General features: G+C 41.1%; 1 protein-coding gene across 3 annotated transcripts in view; it reads right to left on the minus strand.

Annotated features, from left to right (window-relative positions):
- The window catches only part of TRIQK (triple QxxK/R motif containing), a 151,870-nt gene that overhangs the window by 90,770 nt on the left and 40,169 nt on the right, over positions 1-20,931 (minus strand). For all 3 annotated transcript variants that reach the window (XM_040354633.1, XM_040354634.1, XM_040354635.1), the window contains exon 3: positions 549-618. In XM_040354633.1, coding sequence (XP_040210567.1) covers positions 549-609 — 61 coding nt within the window. In that variant the 5' untranslated portion in view covers positions 610-618. The remainder of the gene's footprint in view (positions 1-548; positions 619-20,931) is intronic.

Here is a 20,931-nt window from a genome sequence, read left to right on the forward strand (position 1 = left end):
AAAAGGGACTGCTGTGTCACAGAATTCACAAAGCCTGCCTACTGGCAGAGTCCGTACAGGAATCAAAGCTTGCAGGCAACAAGGTACAGTGGGGAAGGTAGTCCCTAGAAATTAAAGTTAAACAGCAGAGGAGAAGCTGCAAAGTCTGCTGGGAACCGAGGAAGTTGTGAAAAAGATGACAGGCAGAACTAACAACATGAAAAAGATAATTTTTCTAGTAATCCTACACTGAAATGTCAAATATAACTGCAGTTTGTATTAGTATTACCAAGCTGATGTCATAAAAATAAAAATGAATGCGTGACCATTTGACACAGGAGTGTGGACATGGGCAAGTTTAGCTCCCCATTAGTAATCAACTACAGAGCCACTTAGCGATGCTTACAATTAAAAACAGAAGCAATACACTTAAAAGAAGCCCTTGTTATTTAGGAGACAGAATGCAATTTTGGCTGAATTCTTTTTTGAGTGTTGAGAAATGCTAGAATATAGTACACAGGATATGAACACACTGTTATATTGGCATTAAATTATTGATAAAAGCCTACCTATCTGTTTACGATATTGATCGACTGGTGTTTTTGTAGCTGAAGCATCTTTCTTGCCCATTTCTCTTCTCTGCAGTGGGAGGAAGAAAAATGAATGTCAGTATAATACACAAGAGACACAGATGCATTTGAATACATTTGAAAACCCAGCAGAAACTATAGCCTTGTATCTCAAATACCCAGAAAATATAGTCTTCTATTTAAAATACTGAGCTGTTCTTTATGCTCTCTGCAAAGCACTGATGGCAATTCTGTAAAACATAGCTCGTATTTGGCGAGTGGTAATTCCATAATAAACTGTTTGCTTAATTTTATCTCAACATAAATACATTATAGGTAACTCACTAAAAAGCAGAGCCTAATATCAGTTAATTTTCCCCCAAAGGAGGATCGCCGCTGATCTTCGTTCATTAACGGTTTATGAAACAGATGATTGGGGGGAGAACATGTTTTCCGCCGGTCATCTCCGCACACAGAGAAGCGGTCATTGACTGACACAGAAACGACCAGTTTATTAAGGCGCGATCTCAGCACTTCACTGGCGATCTCTGTCAGAATTAACCCTCCCAGATTCACTCAGGTGGTGAATCATGGAGTGAAGACAGAATCCCGGGGGAACTGAGGAGGAAAGAGGAAGGTTATAGACTACCTTCTTCCTTGAATATATATATATATATATATATATATATATATATATATATATATATATATATATATCTCACATATATATATATATATATATATATCTCACACATACATATATATATATATATATATATATATATATATATATATATCTCACACATACATACATACACATATATACACACACACACACACACACACACAGTGCCTTGAAAAAGTATTCACATTTTGTCATGTTACAACCAAAAACGTAAATGTATTTTATTGGGAATTTATGTGATAGACCAACCCAAAGTAACACATAATTGTAAAGTGGAAGGAAAATGATAAATGGTTTTCAAAATGTTTTACAAATAAACATGTGAAAAGCGTGTAGTGCATTCATATTCAGCCATCCTGAGTCAATACTTTGTAGAACCACCTTTCGTTGCAATTACAGCTGCAAGTCTTTTTGGGGGTCTCTACCAGCTTTGCACATTTAAAAAAAGTGTGACATTTTTGCCCATTCTGCTTTGCAAAATAGCTCAAGCTCTGTCATATTGGATGGAGAGCATATGAACAGCACTTTAAAGTGGAGTTCCAAAAAAAAAAAAAGGTTTATACTCACCAGAAAGGGCGGTTGCTATGCCTAACTAGCTCTTATGCCTCTTCCTCCACCGCGGTGGTCTTCTTCCTTGTCCTCCGTCGCGTTGTCTTCTGGTGAATGGGGTGCGCTGCCATCTGGGAACTGTGTGCATCCCAGGAGGCAGCCGCTTATTCACAAAGCGCCGCGCGAGTCGCACATGCGCAGTAGGAAACGGGCAGTGAAGCCGTTAGTTTTCCGATACACATAGCCTTTTGCCTTTAGGCCCAAAAAATTAATTATGGTCTCATCTGACCAGAGCACCTTCTTCCACGTTTGCCGTGTCCCCCACATGGCTTCTCACAAAAACTGCAAACAGGACTGGTTATGGCTTTCTTTCAGCAATGGCTCTCTTTTTGCTACGCTTCCATAAAAGCCCAGATTTGTGAAGTGCACAACTAATAGTTGTCCTGTGGACAGATTCCACTAGATTTTAGTTAGGGGTATTAGAGCAAAGGGGGCTGAATATAATTTTCCTTCCACTTCACAATTATGTGCCATTTTGTTTAGGTCTATCACATAAAATACATTTACATTTTTGGTTGTAACATGACAAAATGTGGAAAATTTCAAGGGGTGTGAAAACTTTTTCAAGGCACGGTGTGTGAGATTTTATTATATATAAAATTATACATATACTATATATATATATATATATATATATATATATATATATATATATATATATATATATATATCACACATATACACATATATATACACACACACACACACACACACACACACACACATACACATTTGTGTAGGGTGACCAATTATTTTATTAACATGAGGTGGGGGTCTCCTGTCCGTGTACTGAGCAGTGGTAATTTGCGGCTGCTTAATAAGCTAAACGCACATCTTACAGTGATGCTTTAAAGTGCACTTGTTTTAGTAATTGGACTTTATTCAGTTAAAGTAAACCCATGGTGTTGCAATTTATAATACAGCAGTAGTGTTTGGCATCTGTGGGGGGTGGGGTGCTGTTGGTTAGGACCCTTAGGCTTCGCAAGGCGAGCAGTGTCTTCCTCATCACACGCATGCCCTATCTTCTGTTTTGCCCGATTGGTCCAGCACTTAACAATTCCATCACAGACTGGCAGATAGCACAGAGAAGGAAGGTCCCATGATGTCACTGCACACACCCAGGTCCATGGAAAAACGCAGGTGGAAAAGCTAGAGCCACAGGCTGGTAAGAAGACTAGCACAGAGTCCAGTTGCAGAAAGTGGTGTGTGCCCCAGGGGTGTAGGCACAGTTTGGCATCTTTGTCATGGGCACTGGATAACCTTGTCTTGACACTGAAGTTATTGGAAAGAAAAAATGAAATCCAAATGTCTTTTGATCAGCAGGCTATACATACAGGGATATCTTTCACCCCGTACAAAGACAAATCTGATATTTTTTATTCACCAAATAATCACAAAGCAGAAATTACAATTAACTATTCCTTCTAACAACGCAACTTCTTTTTACTTTTACATTGGTATCCAGACCGATAGACTTCAGACCTAATCTTAATACAACGTGTATGCATGATCAACAGGATTTTTTTTGACTGTTAAGTTGGAGAGATTTTTTGTATCACTATCTAGAGAAAACAGGAATAATAAAAAAAAAAAAAAAAAAAGTCCACACTTAGAAATCTGTTACCGGAACAGACACCCCAAAATGTCATGTGTCCTTAACCCCTTTTTCATATACAACCACTTTAAAAATGTTGTTTTCCCTCATTTGGTTTATTATAATGGTAATCAGGATCAAAAAGGTTAATATTCCCAACTGGTAAACTGCGATAAAGATGTAACAAAAGGTTTTATGGCTTGTCAAGAATTGTATTAAATAAATAAAAAAAAAAAAACACACAAGTTTTGTCTAGAGATAAAGTTTCAGAACCATCATAGACAAAAAGATGTTTCAACAATGTGAAGGTCTGCATTTTGCCAATATCGGGCTCTCAAATATTTTTTTTTTTTTTTTTAGCATGCTGGACTTCTTCATTGACTGATAAATCTTCACTGCATGGACCTTTTTTTTTTTTATTTTTTTTTTTTCCGACTCAGAGAACACTTACCGGAGACCTGCATGGACCTAGTCCTCCTCCAAAAAAGTATCAGCACTCCACATACAATAATTTTTTTACACTTATTATACAGTAAATAACTGAATAAAACCTGAATTTCTCGAAATGAAGTCTTATTTAATAACCTAACAATAACTAAAATATAATAATCGTATTTGTTGTAAATGAATAAAATGTTTAACTGGAAACTTTTCCCTTCTTTTAAAAAATAAAATATGAGGCAATTGGATCTAATGGCATTAAAAAATAGCACTGAAGTGAACATAATTGTAACACAGTACAGCATGAGGTTAAATAAGGAGGATTTGAGTAGCTCTTCTGAGATTCAGACGATTGCTCATGTTGCCTGCTGTATAATCCCATTAACTGCCACTGGCTTTGCCCGATAACCATTTATTACAAAATGTAGCTACTGAAAGATCCTTAGACTGTAATTTTAGTCCTGCCAATAAAATGCTTCCAAGTGGGTGATGACAGTATTCCTTCTGTTATTATATTTTTAATGTATATCTGTTACACCACTACTTAACCCAAAATCAGCAGCCTTATTCACCGGCAGCTATCACGCTGTCAGGATCTAAGACATCTGACACTGATAAAATGTGGTGGCTTTCTTTGTTCTTAAAAGCTATGTAGTAATCATTATTCATTTTTATAGCTCAGACAGTAGGATAAAAAAAAAAAAATCCCCCTAAAGATTCCAACCGAGACATTAGCGCGTACAGCTACAATGCCTAATAAGCCAGCTATCTGCATAAAAGATCAGTCACACTTTGCCATGATAGATGGAGGAACAGAGCTTAGATTAGCCTGTACAAAATCAAGACTGTTTTTACAATGCCCATCCTCAGGGAACATTGCTCATCACCTAACCTCAGAAAGAATATGCACATCCCTTAGGAGAAGGCTTGTCGCTGAAACTTAAACTGGAATATGGATTAGCTGAGATGATGTTTATTACTTATTAATCTTTCTGTGGCTGTGAATTACAGTTGTATATTAATACTGCAAAAGAAGGAGAGGTTTGACATGATCTATTATGAATAATCAGGTTTTTTTTGTATTGTTCTTCATCATTTTTCTTCCTGGTAATTGCAAAAAAATTATAGTTCACAATCAGAGTAAAGCTCTGTAGATTAATGCATTTTATAGCAGACTACATTTTATATTAGTGTTTGCAAAAATACATTTTACTAAGTGAATCTTTACTATTTGTATATGGGTTTAAAAAAAAATAAAAAAACATGGTAAAAACTAAAAAAACAAGAACATTTCCCTTTTTAAATTATTTTTTATTTGCGTTTATAACATATCACCAGAATGAACAAATTGAATATTACTGTAAGTGGGTGGCAAAATATATTATCTAAAGCACAATATTTAAACATTTTAAATTGTAAAAGGGTGATTTTTATTTTAAATCCTTCCAAATAAAAAAAAATACAGTAAAGCTTGATTTAAAATGTTCTAAAAACATTTAAGTGAATTAACTTAATTAAATCAAACTAAAACTAACTTAATTAAATCAATACAATACCAAATATTGCAGAACTATAGCAGTTCTTGTTTGCTAACATTTATTGAACGGTTAACCATACTTTGGAAAATAAGGTAAACTGGACATTTTTAAAAGCTTCAGCTAGACACCTTTCAGACCATGAAATGTAAAGGTGGAATATATATATATATATATATATATATATATATACACATACACATATACACACACACACACACACACACACACACAATATATTATATATATATATATATATATATATATGTGAAAAAAATGAGACCAAATGAGTATAGGAGAAAAGGCTGCTTGGGGCCCAATGTGTGTATAAATCTATAAAATATCGGAAAAAACTAAAACATACACAAACACACACACACACACACACACACACACACACACACACACCAGTCTGAAGTCAATGTTGAAAAAAAAAAAAGAAATCAGCAAATAAAATCCTACGTCAACAAGAATCCGCTGCTCAAAATATAGCTAGAGATGCAGCGCATCTGTGCTGCTTTTCCGATTAATGCCCTCCTTGCCTGGTCGGTGAGTTTTGGTGTGTGGCCGTTTCTTGGCAGGTTTGCCGTTGTGCCACGTTCTTTCCATTTGGTTATGATAGATTTGATGGTGCTCCTAGGGATCAAAGACTTCGATTTTTTTATTTTATAACCTAACCCTGACTTGTACTTCTCAACAACATTGTCCCTTACTTGTTTGGAGAGTTCCTTGGTCCTCATGGCAGTGTTTGGTTGGTGGTGCTTCTTGCTTAGGTGGTGCAGCCTCTGTGGCCTTTCAAAAAGGTGTGTATATGTAATGACAGATTCATGTGACACTTAGATTGCAAACAGGTGGACATCATTTCACTAAATTATGTAACTTCTTAAGGCAATTTATTTCTGAAAAATAGTTTTATGTATATATTTTTCTAATTTTACTTCACCAACTTAGACTATTGTGTTCTGATCCATAACATATAATTCAGATAAAAAATAAATAAAAAAACATTGAACTAAAGGCTGTAATGTAACAAAATAGGTAAAAAGCCAAGGGGGTAAATACTTTGGCAAGGCATTATATATTACAGGGTTTGACAAATTTGCTTGGAATCTAGGAGCCAGCTAAAAAAGTTAGAAGCCAGAAAACGCGCCCCGTCCCGCCAAGCTCGCGCGCAGAAGCGAACACATATGTGAGTAGCGCCCGTATATGTAAACGGTATTCAAACCACACATGTGAGGTATTGCAGCCATCGTTAGAGCGAGAGCAATAATTCTAGCTCTAGACCTCCTCTCTGTAACTCAAAACATGCAACCTGTAGAAATTTTTAAACGTCGCCTATGGAGATTTTAAAGGGTAAAAGTTTGTCGCCATTCCACGAGCGGACGCAATTTTGAAGCGTGACATGTTGGGTATCAATTTACTCGGCATAACATTATCTTTCACAATATAAAAAAAATTGGGGTAACTTTATGGTTGTCTTATTTTTTTTAATTAAAAAAAGTCTATTTTTTCCCCAAAAAGTGCGCTTGTAAGACCGATGCGCAAATACGGGGTGACAGAAATTGCAATGACCGCCATTTTATTTTCTAGGGTGTTAGAATAAAAAATATATATAATGTTTGGGGGTTCTAATTAGAGGGAAGGAGATGGCAGTGAAAACAGTGAAAAAAAAACACATTAGAACTGCGACCCCCTTGAATGCCCCTTTTTCCTTATAACCAGTGGTTTCATGCGCCTTCACCTGTCCCTAGGACAAGAGGAGTGACAATAGCAATACACAAACAGTGCCCCTGGATAAATATAGAAACACCAGAAGACCCGGAGGGCTGGTTCCTTTTTGTCAAGGGCAAGATTCAGGGTCAGCACTATACTTTGGATGATAAAAGGAATGTAAAGTCCCTCTCTCGTACATTAGTACAGTACTTTGAGATTAATGTGTCAGAAGGGGTATCGGATCAAGTTGTATGGGAGGCCCATAAGGCTGTCATCCGAGGGGAGTTAATTTCTATGGGAGCGCATATTAAAAGGGAGAGACAAAAAGAGATGGTCATGCTCTTGGATGAAATACACAAAACGGAAATTAAACACAAGGTCCATCTGAGGATAGAAGAGGCTCAGAAACTAAGTTGAGGAAAGATTTAAAACAATTACTGGATCGAAAAGTTCAAAACAAACACCGGTTCTATGAACAGGGGAATAAGAGTGGGAAATTTTTAGCCAGACAATTAAAGAAACAGGAACAACGTCATGTACATACCATTAAAACAGGAAATGAGCAAATTATAGACTCACGCAATAGCAGCAGAATTTCACCGATTTTATTCGTCTTTGTATAATATAGAACAGGCCCCTGGAGGGGGTTTAACCAGAGGGACTCATTTCTCCACTTATGGTGGTATTGTCCCAAGATTAAAACATTTTGGGAAGAGATAACACCCTGGATAAAAAAGTTAACACTTAGATCTATAGAACCCTCCCCGCTACATTTCCTCTTTCATGGGATGCCGGCTTCTATTACATTTTATAAAAGAAGCGTCACTCCACATTTGCTAAATGCAGCTAAGGCCCTAATCCCTAGATACTGGAAGCAATCCACATGCCCCACGATAAGGGAATGGAAAAGGGAGGTGGAGAAGATTATGGAAGCAGAGAGATTGGTGCATACGGTTAGAGACCAACAGGACAAATTTAAAGGTATATGGGCAGGGTGGATATATTACGCTCCGGAAGTGGGGGTGGATTGATCTAGGAGTCGGGGGGGGGGGGAGAGGAGAGCCAGGTAACTTTTTTTGTTGGGGGGGGTTGGAGTGGGTAAGTGTAGTCCTCCCCAGTCCTGGGGAAGTGCCCTGGAGGGAGGAATGGAGCCATGGAATGGGAAGGGGTAGAAAGATAGTCCTTTTTTTTTTGACAGCTTTAGGAATTTCACAGAGAGTATTCACATTCGTAAAAGAAAATAATAGAACGGAAAAGTAAGAAAGAGGAGATAATAGAAGGGGAAAAGAGAAAAAAAGAAAAAAAAAACTATTAAAAGAAGGAGTATGGATTCAGAGCAGCCCGAAGGGAAAGAGGAATGAGGGCTACATGGGAAAGGGAAGAAAAGTTTCATAGTTTATAGTAAGAAATGTTTAGGATGTATATCTGTAATGTTCTTTTTTCTAACTGGTCAAATAAAAAATGTATTTATAAAAAAAAAAAAAAAAAAAAAAAAAAAGAAGAACTGCTAGAACTGTTTTACTTGTAATGCCAACCGGCCACCACAAGATAGCGCCAGATCACAGAAGGCTGCAAAGCCGCAGGCTCAAATACCGTCGAGCGCACGAAGACACAGGATCCTGTGTCTCCGTGCACCCACACCGCGCAATCGCGGCGGGCCCGCGCCGGCCTGTAATTGAGGCAGCGGCTTTGCGCCCTAAGCTGCCTTCTGTGAAGGCCGCAAAGCCGCGGCCTCAATTAATGGCGGGCGCAGTCAAGTGGCCCGGTCATTGACCAGCAATATGGTCTGGGGCCGCGGCTGCAAAAAGTGGCCCGGTCATTGACCAGCAATATGGCCTGGGTCTGATCTTATGGGTCTGATCTTTAGCCAGACTCGGGAGAAGACCAAAGCAAAATCACTATGCAATGCAGCACGCACAAAAGGCAACCTGCATATATAATTAGAAAATACACCTGCCACATACACATGTATAATTAAAGCTTTTTTTTTGGCCTCATTTAGAGCCACCAGATACTGCCCTAAGTAGTTTTCTTCTGATGTTGTAAGAGTTAACAGCAGCTACTGCTACTGAGAGAAGCTGCATCACTTGCCCTCCCCCTTGGCCCTCTCCACCATTCAAAGAACTTGTATTATGACTGATTCACAATGCATTGTGTTCGGTGAATGGAGGTGAAGCAGCTGAAAGACAGTAACTCACATTCACAATAACAGAATGAAATGCATTGTGGGACACTAACAGTACAAGTTGTGCGATTGGAGGAGAGGACAGTTTCGAGCAAGCGGCGCAACCCTTCTCAGTAGCAGCAGTTAACTCTCACAGCGCTGAAAGACAGACTCTCAGAACAGTATCTGGTAGCTTTGAAAGATGCAACATATTGTGAGAATAGAATAGTATGTTTTATGAATAGTATAGAAAGCAGTAGGGGTGCAGGCGAGCGCACAACTTTTCTCAGCAGCAGTGGCAGCTGAGGGTAACTCACAGCGTCAGAATCAGAAGCTCAGGACAGTATCTGGGGGATCTGAAGTAGGCACAGCAGGGAACACTGAACCAACAGAATTTTTTTTTCATACAGTTATGAAAAAGATTACTGATTGCCTTAAATGATGCCGTAACTTAATTTTGCTTGTTCCCAGGTGATAATTGTTCTGTTTTTAATAAGTTCATTTCATAACACCATAAAAATGCTGAAATAAATTATATAATTTTACACATAATAAAATGATTAACTTTTTTTTATCATAAGTTACTTTTTGGTCTCCTGGTGGTAGCAGAAATTGTACTGTAAATGTCTGTGGAAAAAGGATACGGTGAGCCAAGTCCCGCTTTGACAGTGAAAGATTTTTCACAACTTTTATGTTTGTTGAATGGTTCCAGCATAACATTTTAGTAAGAGGGAGGGGAGGAATCGAATATCCACTTTCCAACTAGGTAACAGTACTACGCGGATATACTCCTCTTTTTCTGTGCAATAAAAGAGAATGCTAGAGAATGCAATAAAGGATATGGCAATTACATAGCTAGGCCAGTATAGTGCACTTGGAAGCAGCATGACCACAGAGAGAAACATCAGTATTTTAAGGCATTAAGGGATTCATGGGTCTACAAAAGGGAAGGTACGACACGACAATTGGGCCTTTTTCAAATGGAACACCAGCTTATCGGACAAAGAATCCAAAATTGAGTGTTTTCACCTGCGGTTGATGAGTGTCTACTGAATTCTATAGGTCTTTTGTCCTTAGAATTCAATCTTTGACAGCCCTTTTGCAATTTATGATATGTGAACATATACAAGTCAAAGTTGAGAAAGATCATGCCTACTAAACAGTTCACAAGTGGTAAGGTTCCTCAGGTAGGGCAAGATATACCGTATTTATCGGCGTATAACGCGCACCCTAATTTTAAGAGGGAAGTTTCAGGAAAAAAACTTTCAACAGCCCTTTTTATATTCCAAAGCCCCCCCCTGCACATCACACAGACCAACCCCCCCCCCCCTCTGCACATTACACAGATCCCAGCACATTACACAGATCTCAGCACATTACGTAGCCCCCCCCCTATACACTACACAGCATTTCCCCCTGCACAGTACACAGCTCCTTTACATTACACAGCCCCCTTGCACTCCCAGCGTACTGTAAAGTTTAAAAAAAAAAAAAAGCACTACCAGTCCCTTCTTATACATACTGTTCCCTCGGCTGGTCACATGATCGCTCTCCTCTGATGTGTTCATGTGACCGCTCTCCTCCTCCAATCCGAAGCTACACTTGGGAGGGGGAGGAGGAGCAAGAAGAGGGGAGAAGGGACTCGCATCGATTTTTTTAATCTTTTTAGCACGACACCCGCCCAATACCCGCCCCCCCCCCCCATTGGTAAAAGAAAATGACATTGGCGTATAACGCGCACCCACGATTTCCCCCTGATTTTAAGGGGAATAAAAGTGCGCGTTATACGCCGATAAATATGGTAAGTGATACAACTCTCAGGTCACTATTCTCATACTAATCTAAGAGAGTGGTTCTCAATCTTTTCAGTCAAGGCACCTTTCAGAATTCTGCACAATCTCAGGGCACACCAGTCTAGGGCCATTTTACACTAGGAGGCATGTTGGACTTTTTTTTTTTAGGGGGCTGCTCTATGTGCATGATACACAAACAAAGTAAAAAAAGGTGCCAGCATGACTTTTTTAAATCGTGCCGCACCAAAACACATGGTACTGTGGTAAGAATTAATGGCACCAATCCTCTCCTCCCAAATCCCCCCTCTGCTAGCACAACCCTCCAAAAAACGTTCCTAGCACCAATTCTGTCGCCCCCACCTATCTAGAAGCACAGAAACCCCTCATTCTAAGTACAAAGGTCTGTTACCCTTCCCCAATTATGTCCCAAGTACAACCCCCCCCCCCTTTCCAAAACTTGCAGGAAACTGGCTACATGAGTATAGACAGCAGCAAAGAGGAGAGAGCTTGGAGGTGGTGTGGGCTGTGCTCTCTCCCGATACCCCTTCAGCTCCTCTGTACAGTGTTGTCATGTACCTGGGTGTATTTGAACCGGGATCTTCCTGGTCCCACATCTATCTTGGACTGACTAGCCCCACCTGCTGCCAGCTGTGGACAATTTCCAATCAATGCAGCCCATAAATTAGGAAGTGATGCCATCACTCAGCGCCCGTTTATGTGGATTAGTCCCCTGGGTGTTGTGACTGCTTTGTGATCTTAATTATCGACTACTCTCTAGCCTGCTGATTTTCTACTTCACCGCCAGCTCGTGTATGACCTTTGCCTGCCTGACCACTCTCTGGATTTCGATTGTGTACCATTTTGCCTGATCTGTTGCCAACCTAATCTGCCTGACTAAGTTTTCGCCTGAATCCTCAGCACACAAGCTCCACTTTGGACACTACCTTTCACAGATACCTTACAAGTGCTGCCAACCTACCAGATTAAAATTTACTGACACAACATCCAAACTTTACTGACACAGTTTTTACTGGCATTTCCAAAAAGTTCCAAAATTACAGTTTTAAGTGAAAATTCGAGTATTTAGGCTACAAACAAATACAATATGCAATTAGCAATATGATAAGGCAAAAAAACATTTTTTGTTTTATTTTCAATATAGTAAGGAAGTAGCTCAGGGACAGGAGATATGAGGGCAAGAAATTAGAATGGGCGGCACACACACATAAAAATTGACTCTCCCAGTGACACTGACAGCAGTGTGCAGCAGCATAGATGATGATGAGACCTCACTGACACAAAAAACATCCCAGTGACAGTCTCTCTCCTAGCCAAGTGGTCCCTCCAGTCAACTCTAGTCTAAACAGCACTGGCGGTCCCGGTCCCAGCCTGCCTTGCTCCCATATTGCAGACCCACACACGAGGCTCTGGCCGCTACAGCTTGGCTCCATTTCACCATATCACACGACATGCTCAGGCACCGCCTCCGCCAGGGTCGCCCCGATCACACTGTAGCGGGCACTTGATTGGTCTCGGCCAGCTCCGGACCAAGCCGAGTGTCACAGCCATATTTTTTACTGGCAACCTTTTACTTTTACTGGCATTTACTGGCAGGAGAAAATTGCCTGTTTTTTACTGGCCGCCAGTAAAAATACTAACGGTTGGCAACACTGCCTCTGTATACAAGAGATGGCACAGAATGCTCTCAGAACAGACTTTGTAGTGTTCGATTAACACCCCCTACCCATATGTTCTGCTGCCGGAACAGAAGCAGTCTGGAGAGGAGATAGGGGGTGGTAATCAAACACTGTACAGTCCGATCTGAGAGTTTTGGGTTAACTCCTGTCTACAGACGGGTGTAAGAAAGCACAATATTCACTTTGTCTATGCTGCTGCCTCTACTCCTGTTGGCAACTCAAAAAGATGTGCAGGCACCTGACGTGTTCTTAGCAACTGATGAGGTTGGTTGGCGGATGAGAGTGGGTGTCCCACATGCAGAATGCTCTCAGGTTGGACTGTACAGGATTGGGGCAGTTTTTTTGTCCTTTTGTCGCAGTACCCGAGAACTCTTCATGGCACCCCAGTTGAGAAACACTGGTCTAAAACAATAAATCACCACATCTAATGAGGGAGTGTATTACAAAACATTTAGCAAGACAGAATTTGCTAAATCCACTAGTAAGGCTATGTTTACACATGCAGCAAAGACTGCTGTGCCTCTAAAAAGCGATCTGTTTAGGTCTAATGCAATACATATTTAATATGAAAATAAGGAGTTTTTCAAAGCTGAACAAGACAAAAAGATATTTATAATGCAATACCAACAGAATAAGATGACCACAGTTTTGCAAACGGCTAATAAATCAAACAATGAGTTTTACCAAACACGCAAAATGACAGAAATCAATGTTTTCTTCTGCCTCTGAGACTTCAATGTATCAGCAACCTGGGCCCCAGGTTGAGAATCAGTCATTTCATTCTACTTCCCATTTTCGACATACTTGCACACCTTTGGTCTTCATTTACTTTTATGAGCTTGCAATCAATTGGAATTTAAGGTCAGCAGGTTAAAGGGTCAAGAACCTCAAATGTTAAGAACAGCTGAGTCCTTCTGAGCAATGGGAATGGAAACCTCTAGAATACATGAAATCAAATAGCAGCAGAGGAAAATGTGTGCTTTAACAGTAAAGGCCCCCATTTTCAAAATAAAATAGTTTATCAGACACCTCAACATTAGTGGTACACTAAAAACTAATATGGTGTATAGCTTACATGCCATTTTAAATATACATAGTTGGTCGGGTTGAATACAAGCCACCATCTAGTTCAACCAATATAAAAAAACAACAAAAAAAAAACACACACACACACACACACACACACACACACACACACACACACACTATAAGCAAATATAAAATCTATACACACAACCCAATACCCACAGTTGATCCAGAGGAAAGCAAAAAAAATCTAATAAAAACATGATTTAAATTGCCCCAGCAAGGGAAAAAAGCATCCTTTTCTCCTTCACATGAGAAACGTTTGGAGAAATATCAAACATCTTGGACTGACCATCTTCCAGGGTGCTACACAGTGGCAAATACTGTGAATGCCGTATACCCCAGGAGAGTGAGGAATATCTGGTGAGTGCAGTCACAATAGGAGCACGGATAAGCCGTGATCACTTTTGAAGAGGCAAAGGAAAATAGATTCTGTTTACAAGCACCAAGCACTTTTGAGCACTAATCACTTTAATTATTATTTAGCCTCTCCACCTGAGACCAGGCATGGGGGTTTCCAACACCCAGGGTTTTCAGCCCAACCACCTATGGCTGAATGAAGATACACCTGCTATAGGCACACAGTCATCAACACCACCACCAAGTCATTTCAGTACATTCACTAAAGGGACCAGATTTAGGTCTCTTTAGACCACTTATTAACCACTAGCCAACCAGCCGCCGCAGTTATACGGCGGCAGGTCGGCTTGGCTGTGCAAAATCACGTAGCTATATGTAATTTCGCATTCCAGCCATTAGGGGTGCGTGCGCGCCGGAGGCGTGCGGGCCCCCTTGCTCGCCCCTGGTGCCAACGCGTGTGCCCGGCGGGCGCGATCAATGCCGGGCACCCGCGATCGCTCATTACAGAGCGTGAACCGGGAGCTGTGTGTGTGTAAACACACAGCTCCCGATCCTGTCAGGGGGAGAAATGACCGTTTGTCTGTTCATACAATGTATGAACAGCGATCTGTCATTTCCCCCAGTCAGTCCACCCCCCCTTCAGTTAGAACACACCTAGGGAACATAATTAACCCCTTCCTCGCCCCCTAGTGTTAACCCCTTCCCTGCCAGTGGCATTTTTACAGTAATCAATGCATATTTATAGCACTTTTTGATCGCTATAAAAATGCCAATGGTCCCAAAAATGTGTCAAAAGTGTCCGCCATAAGTACCGATTTAAAAAAAAAAAAAAAAAAACGCTGATCGCCGCCATTACTAGTAAAAAAAAAAAAAAAAAAAAAAATATATTACTAAAAATTTTATAAAACTATCCCCTATTTTGTAGATGCTATAATTTTGCACAAACCAATTAATAAACGCTTATTGCGATTTTTTTTAGGAAAAATATGTAGAAGAATACGTATCGGCCTAAACTGAGGAAAAAAAATTTTTTTATATATATTTTTGGGGATATTTATTACAGCAAAAAGGAAAAAATATTCATTTTTTTTTTTTTTTAAACTGTCGCTATATTTTTGTTTATAGCGCAAAAAATAAAAACCGCAGAGGTGATCAAATACACCAAAAGAAAGCTCTATTTGTGGGGAAAAAAGGACGCCAATTTTGTTTGGAAGCCACGTCGCACGACCGCGCAATTGTCAGTTAAAGCGCCGCAGTGCCGAATCGCAAAAAGTGGCCCTGTCATTGACCAGCAAAATGGTCCGGGGCTAAAGTGGTTAAGCACGAGTCACTTTACCTATTCACGCCAGCAAAGGCATATATCCATTTACAGAACAGCGCCACATCAACTTCACTTTTTCACTTGCAACTTTTTATCTTGTATGGTATTTGCGCAGCAAATTGACGCTTTTTATTTTATGCTTTTAAAAAAAAAAAAAAACACACACACAGAGTAAAGTTAGCCTAATGTTTTTGCATAAAGATGAAGTTACGCCGAGTAAATAGATACCAAACACGCTTTAAAATTACGCACACTCGTGGGATGGCGCCAAACTTAAAAATCCTCATAGGTGAAGCTTTACTCTTTTTTTTTCTGGTTACAGAGGTCTAGGGCTAGATGTATTGCTTTCGCTCCATCGTTTGCAGTGATACCTCACTGAAAAAAAAATAAAAAAAAAAACGATCTCGGCAGGCGCCATTTGTTTGAATGCAGAGGCCGGCCGCGACCCAACAACATCGCAACTGGCCTCCAAACTCTCATAGAGACTCTGGCGACCATCTGGTCCACCGGAAAAGTCTATGGTAAACATCTGGGGCCTGCGTATCCTGTCTCTGACTCACCGATGGCATTGGTGAGTCGGCAGAAAACATTGGAGGGAGGGGGAGGCATCATTCAGATATACCTGCACAAAGTCAAGAACGTCATATGATGGCCGGCGGGCAGTGGGTAATACAAGAGAGGATTTTGCCTGCTTTGGAAACCACAGCTTGGCATTGAATTCTATTATTTAATACTGTATATGATCTACCACAACACCCAGATGCTTTTCCACCATCTTTCCCGCACTTCTACTCTCCTAGTATGTATGATGCATGCATATTCTTTGCCCCCAAGTGCATAACTTTACATTTATCAACTTTAAACCTCATTTGCCAAATTAAACAGTGCATTGAGGTCAGCTTGTAAGTTGGGGACTTTCTGTAAGAACATTATTCCACTCCATAGCTTGGTGTCATTTGCAAACACTGAAATGGTACTTTTAATCTCAAACTGTAGATTTTTTTATAAATATAATAAAAAGTAAGAAATCCAACACTGAACCTTGGGTACACCACTAACAACCTAATGCCGAGTACACACGATAATTTTTCGGCTTGTAAAAAACAATGTTTTTCAGGCTCTCGTACAACAGAACTATAAAGGGGAAGTTCCATGCGGATGACGCCACCCTTTGGGCTGCTTTTGCTGATTTCGTGTTTGTAAAAGACGGTTTGCGTTTTTTTTTTGTCTGTTACAGCGTGATGAATGTGCTTACTCCATTACGAACGCTAGTTTTACCAGAACGAGCGCTCCCGTCTCATAACTTGCTTCTGAGCATGCACCGGTTTTTTCACGTCGTTATATATATATATATATATATATATATATATATATATATATATATATATATATATATATATATATATGACGGTATCGGTATGATATCCCCGTCAAGCATTCCCTCCTCTCCATACAAGAACATCACAGGATTCCCCACACATGAGTCAAGACTGGATGCTGGAACCAAGACTGATTTATTGACACAAAAACTCAGCTTATATGTGGTTACAGCCTGTTAGGAACGCCCCCCTCACACAGTGGGGTTTCCCATACAGATTATAGGAGACAAGTCGGAGCCGACCCTGCAGACACGTTTCTTTAGATAAAGACATCACTGGAGTTAATTACCACACTGAAGCAATCAGAATAATTAACATACTACTTCTCTAATCATTTAGCCTGATGATACAATACACATCTTTTAAGGGTAAACACAGATCTTCTTTACACAACACAATAGATCAATTAACGTTTAGAATAGTGAGGGGACATTAGCACGTCAATAACCTGTCAGAGGAATGAATCGCACATGAAATTCCTTTCTACCTCTACCCATGGCTAGCAGGGAGCAGTACACTGAGACATATAGGCAAATGTATCACAATGGCCCCCCTTTTGCTCCCTGCTCCGGCAAATCCGGTTGGACCTTCCCTGGTCCAGTAGGGTTGACGGGTTCAGAGCTTTTAGTCCGTGGTTAACTCAGTTTGGCATGACTGACCTCCCTTGACAACTGCTTCAGACTCAGGTATGTCACCGGGTCGTCAGATCACACGCCGGTCAGTCCCCAAGTCTTTGTGCGATCTGCAAAGTCACCAGAAGTCAGTGTGAAGACAGCGAATGGGTCTGTGCACCGCCGTCTAGGTGTCCCGCTATGGGAGGGGGCAGGTTATGGCTCTGAAGTGACAATCACAGGAGATTCATAAAAAGGAAAAGTTATATTTGTTGTAGCACTGGTGCTCAGAGTCCGGGGGGGGGGGGGGAGAGAGGGGACTCAGAGCCCCATAAGGTCAGCCACCCCCTGCTCCCTCCGCAGCCGCCGGTTCTCCTCTTGGAGCTTCTCCAGCTCCATCTCCAGTTCATGGAGCCTGGGGGGGTCAGCCTGCTGTGACCTCAGGTGGTTGTTCTCCTCCTCCATGCGGCTTATGCACTCCTCCAGCTCTATGTACTCACGGATCAGATCCTGCTTGCTCATGTCCTGCAGGCTCTCCACGTGGTCCTTCATCATCAGGAACTGGGTGGTGGTGTAAGGGGCCACTGGTGGGCCCTTGGCGAACATCTCGGCCCGCATCTGGGACGCCCGCTGCGACTCCCTCTCCTCCAGTCGCTTCTTCTCCTCCCAGGTCCGCTGGTTATATGACTTCCAGGACCTCTTCTTCTTGAAGGATGGCCGGCGGTGCCTCTTTCTGCCCAGCTCCCTCCAGGGCCCCTCCGGCTCAGGGCTGGAGCCCATGACCAGCTGACAATGGTGTTCCCTGTTGTCCGTAATAGCAGATTGTACCATGAGGGCTTCGTAAGGGGTGCCCAATGGTTCTTCCCGACCCCGCTCCTGGGGATCCCAAGCCGAGTCTACACAATGGGCTGCTGCTGGTGGGCGGTACCCAGGTTGAGACCAATTTGACCTGGTGTTGTCATTCATGGGGCAATTCTGCTTGAAGTGACCCAACTGTTTGCACCGGAAGCAGCGTTGTTCGTTGTCCTCCTGGCGTGGATAGCGAGGGCTAGATGTCACCGGTCTGTTAGGAGGTTGGTATCTAGCGGCTGGTGGGTGTGAGGGCGCCGTTGGTCGTGGAGGTTGTACCCGTGGTGTGACCTGGTTTGTCTTGCGAGTATCCGCATATTCATCCGCCAACTTCGCGGCCTCTGGTAGAGTCATGGGCCTGCGATCTCTCACCCAATCTTTGACATCCGTCTGGATGTGATTGTAAAATTGCTCCAGGAGCATTAGTTGCAAAATGTCCTCTGCGGTGGTGGCCTGGCTGCTGTTAACCCAGTTAGAGGCCGACAGGGACAGCTGGCATGCCCACTCCGCATAAGAGTCTTTCGTGGTTTTGCGTGAGTCCCTGAACTTCTGTCGGTGGGACTCTGGGGTTACTGCATAACGAGCCAGGAGCACTTCTTTAACCCGGGCGTAGCTATGGATATCCTGATCTGGCATGGTCCGGAAAGCATCAGAAGCTTTGCCTGACAGTTTGCCTGACAATATTGCAACCCACTCTCTTCTAGCTATTCGGTGCAGGTTACATTGTCGCTCAAAATCCGCCAGGTAGTTATCAATTTCACAGTCCTTTTCATCAAAAGCTTTAAAAGCGCTAAACGGAATCTTCCTTGCGTCTGCTGTGCTGTACTCACTGTTCGGAGAAGGTGCGGCTGCTTGTTGGACTGCTGCCAGTTTTAACTGTAGTTCTGCGTCCCTTATTTGTTTATCCTCCTCCGCTAACAGGTCCATCACTTTCAGCACCACATCCGGCGTTGGGTTCGGGCCGAACCACGCTAGCTTCTCTCTCATTAGCTTGTTGGCTGGTGATTCCTCCTCCTGAATCACTGGTGTATCCATCTCTTGTACTGCTGGCGTTGCTGCAATCCCGTCCTCCTGGTCTATCTCCATTGATTCCGCTATGATGACCCGCTTGGTTTTGTTGCTAGCAATCCTTCCAGTAGTTCTTCCAGTGTCTGCTTGGAATCCGGGTGTGAAGGAGAGTAGAAGGGAAGATCCCGCTGCTGCCAACCAATTTGTGACGGTATCGGTATGATATCCCCGTCAAGCATTCCCTCCTCTCCATACAAGAACATCACAGGATTCCCCACACATGAGTCAAGACTGGATGCTGGAACCAAGACTGATTTATTGACACAAAAACGCAGCTTATATGTGGTTACAGCCTGTTAGGAACGCCCCCCTCACACAGTGGGGTTTCCCATACAGATTATAGGAGACAAGTCGGAGCCGACCCTGCAGACACGTTTCTTTAGATAAAGACATCACTGGAGTTAATTACCACACTGAAGCAATCAGAATAATTAACATACTACTTCTCTAATCATTTAGCCTGATGATACAATACACATCTTTTAAGGGTAAACACAGATCTTCTTTACACAACACAATAGATCAATTAACGTTTAGAATAGTGAGGGGACATTAGCACGTCAATAACCTGTCAGAGGAATGAATCGCACATGAAATTCCTTTCTACCTCTACCCATGGCTAGCAGGGAGCAGTACACTGAGACATATAGGCAAATGTATCACAATATATATATATATATATATATATATATATATATATATATATATATATATATATATATATATATATATTTTAGCTGAATACCCGGCGTTGCCCGGTATTCCTATCTTAACCTTTTGGGGAGGAAAATCATAGTAATATAAAATATACCCATCTTTTATATAAGGGTGTAGGTAAGGGTTAATTTAACTGTCATATATTTTTATTTGGCATATAAGTAATATGTGTACCAGGTATTATTGAAATATCTCCAGGCGTACAGAAGTTATGTGGGAACATACATTTCCCATTGATTTGCATGGGACTTTAAACAAAAACCCCGACCCTCACAAATGGGGGTAGTTAAGGGATAAATTAACTATCCTATAGTTTAAGTGGACATATAAAGTAACATGTGACCAAGTGTTATCGAAATATGTACAGCCGTTTGGAAGTTATGAAGTAACATGTATTTCCCATAGAGTTGAATGGGACTTTAAAGGAAACCCCGACCATGGCAAAAGGGGGTGGGTAAGGGTTAAACCACCTATCCTATGTTTGTTGCTGACATATAAGTAACATGTGTGCCAAGTTTCATGTTAATATCTTTAGCCGTTTGGACGTAATGCTGGAACATACATACATACATATATACACACACACACTCGTTGAGTTTTATATATATATATATATATATATATATATATATATATATATATATATATATATATATATATATATATATATATAAATCTTTATGTGGTCCTATATAAGCTATATTAAACCTTAAAAAAAACCCTATATTGCAGTTTGCCATTTGTTCAATGTGGTGGCTGCA

This window comes from Rana temporaria, chromosome 5 (assembly GCF_905171775.1).
Source record: "Rana temporaria chromosome 5, aRanTem1.1, whole genome shotgun sequence".
NCBI classification, from domain to species: Eukaryota; Metazoa; Chordata; class Amphibia; order Anura; family Ranidae; genus Rana; species Rana temporaria.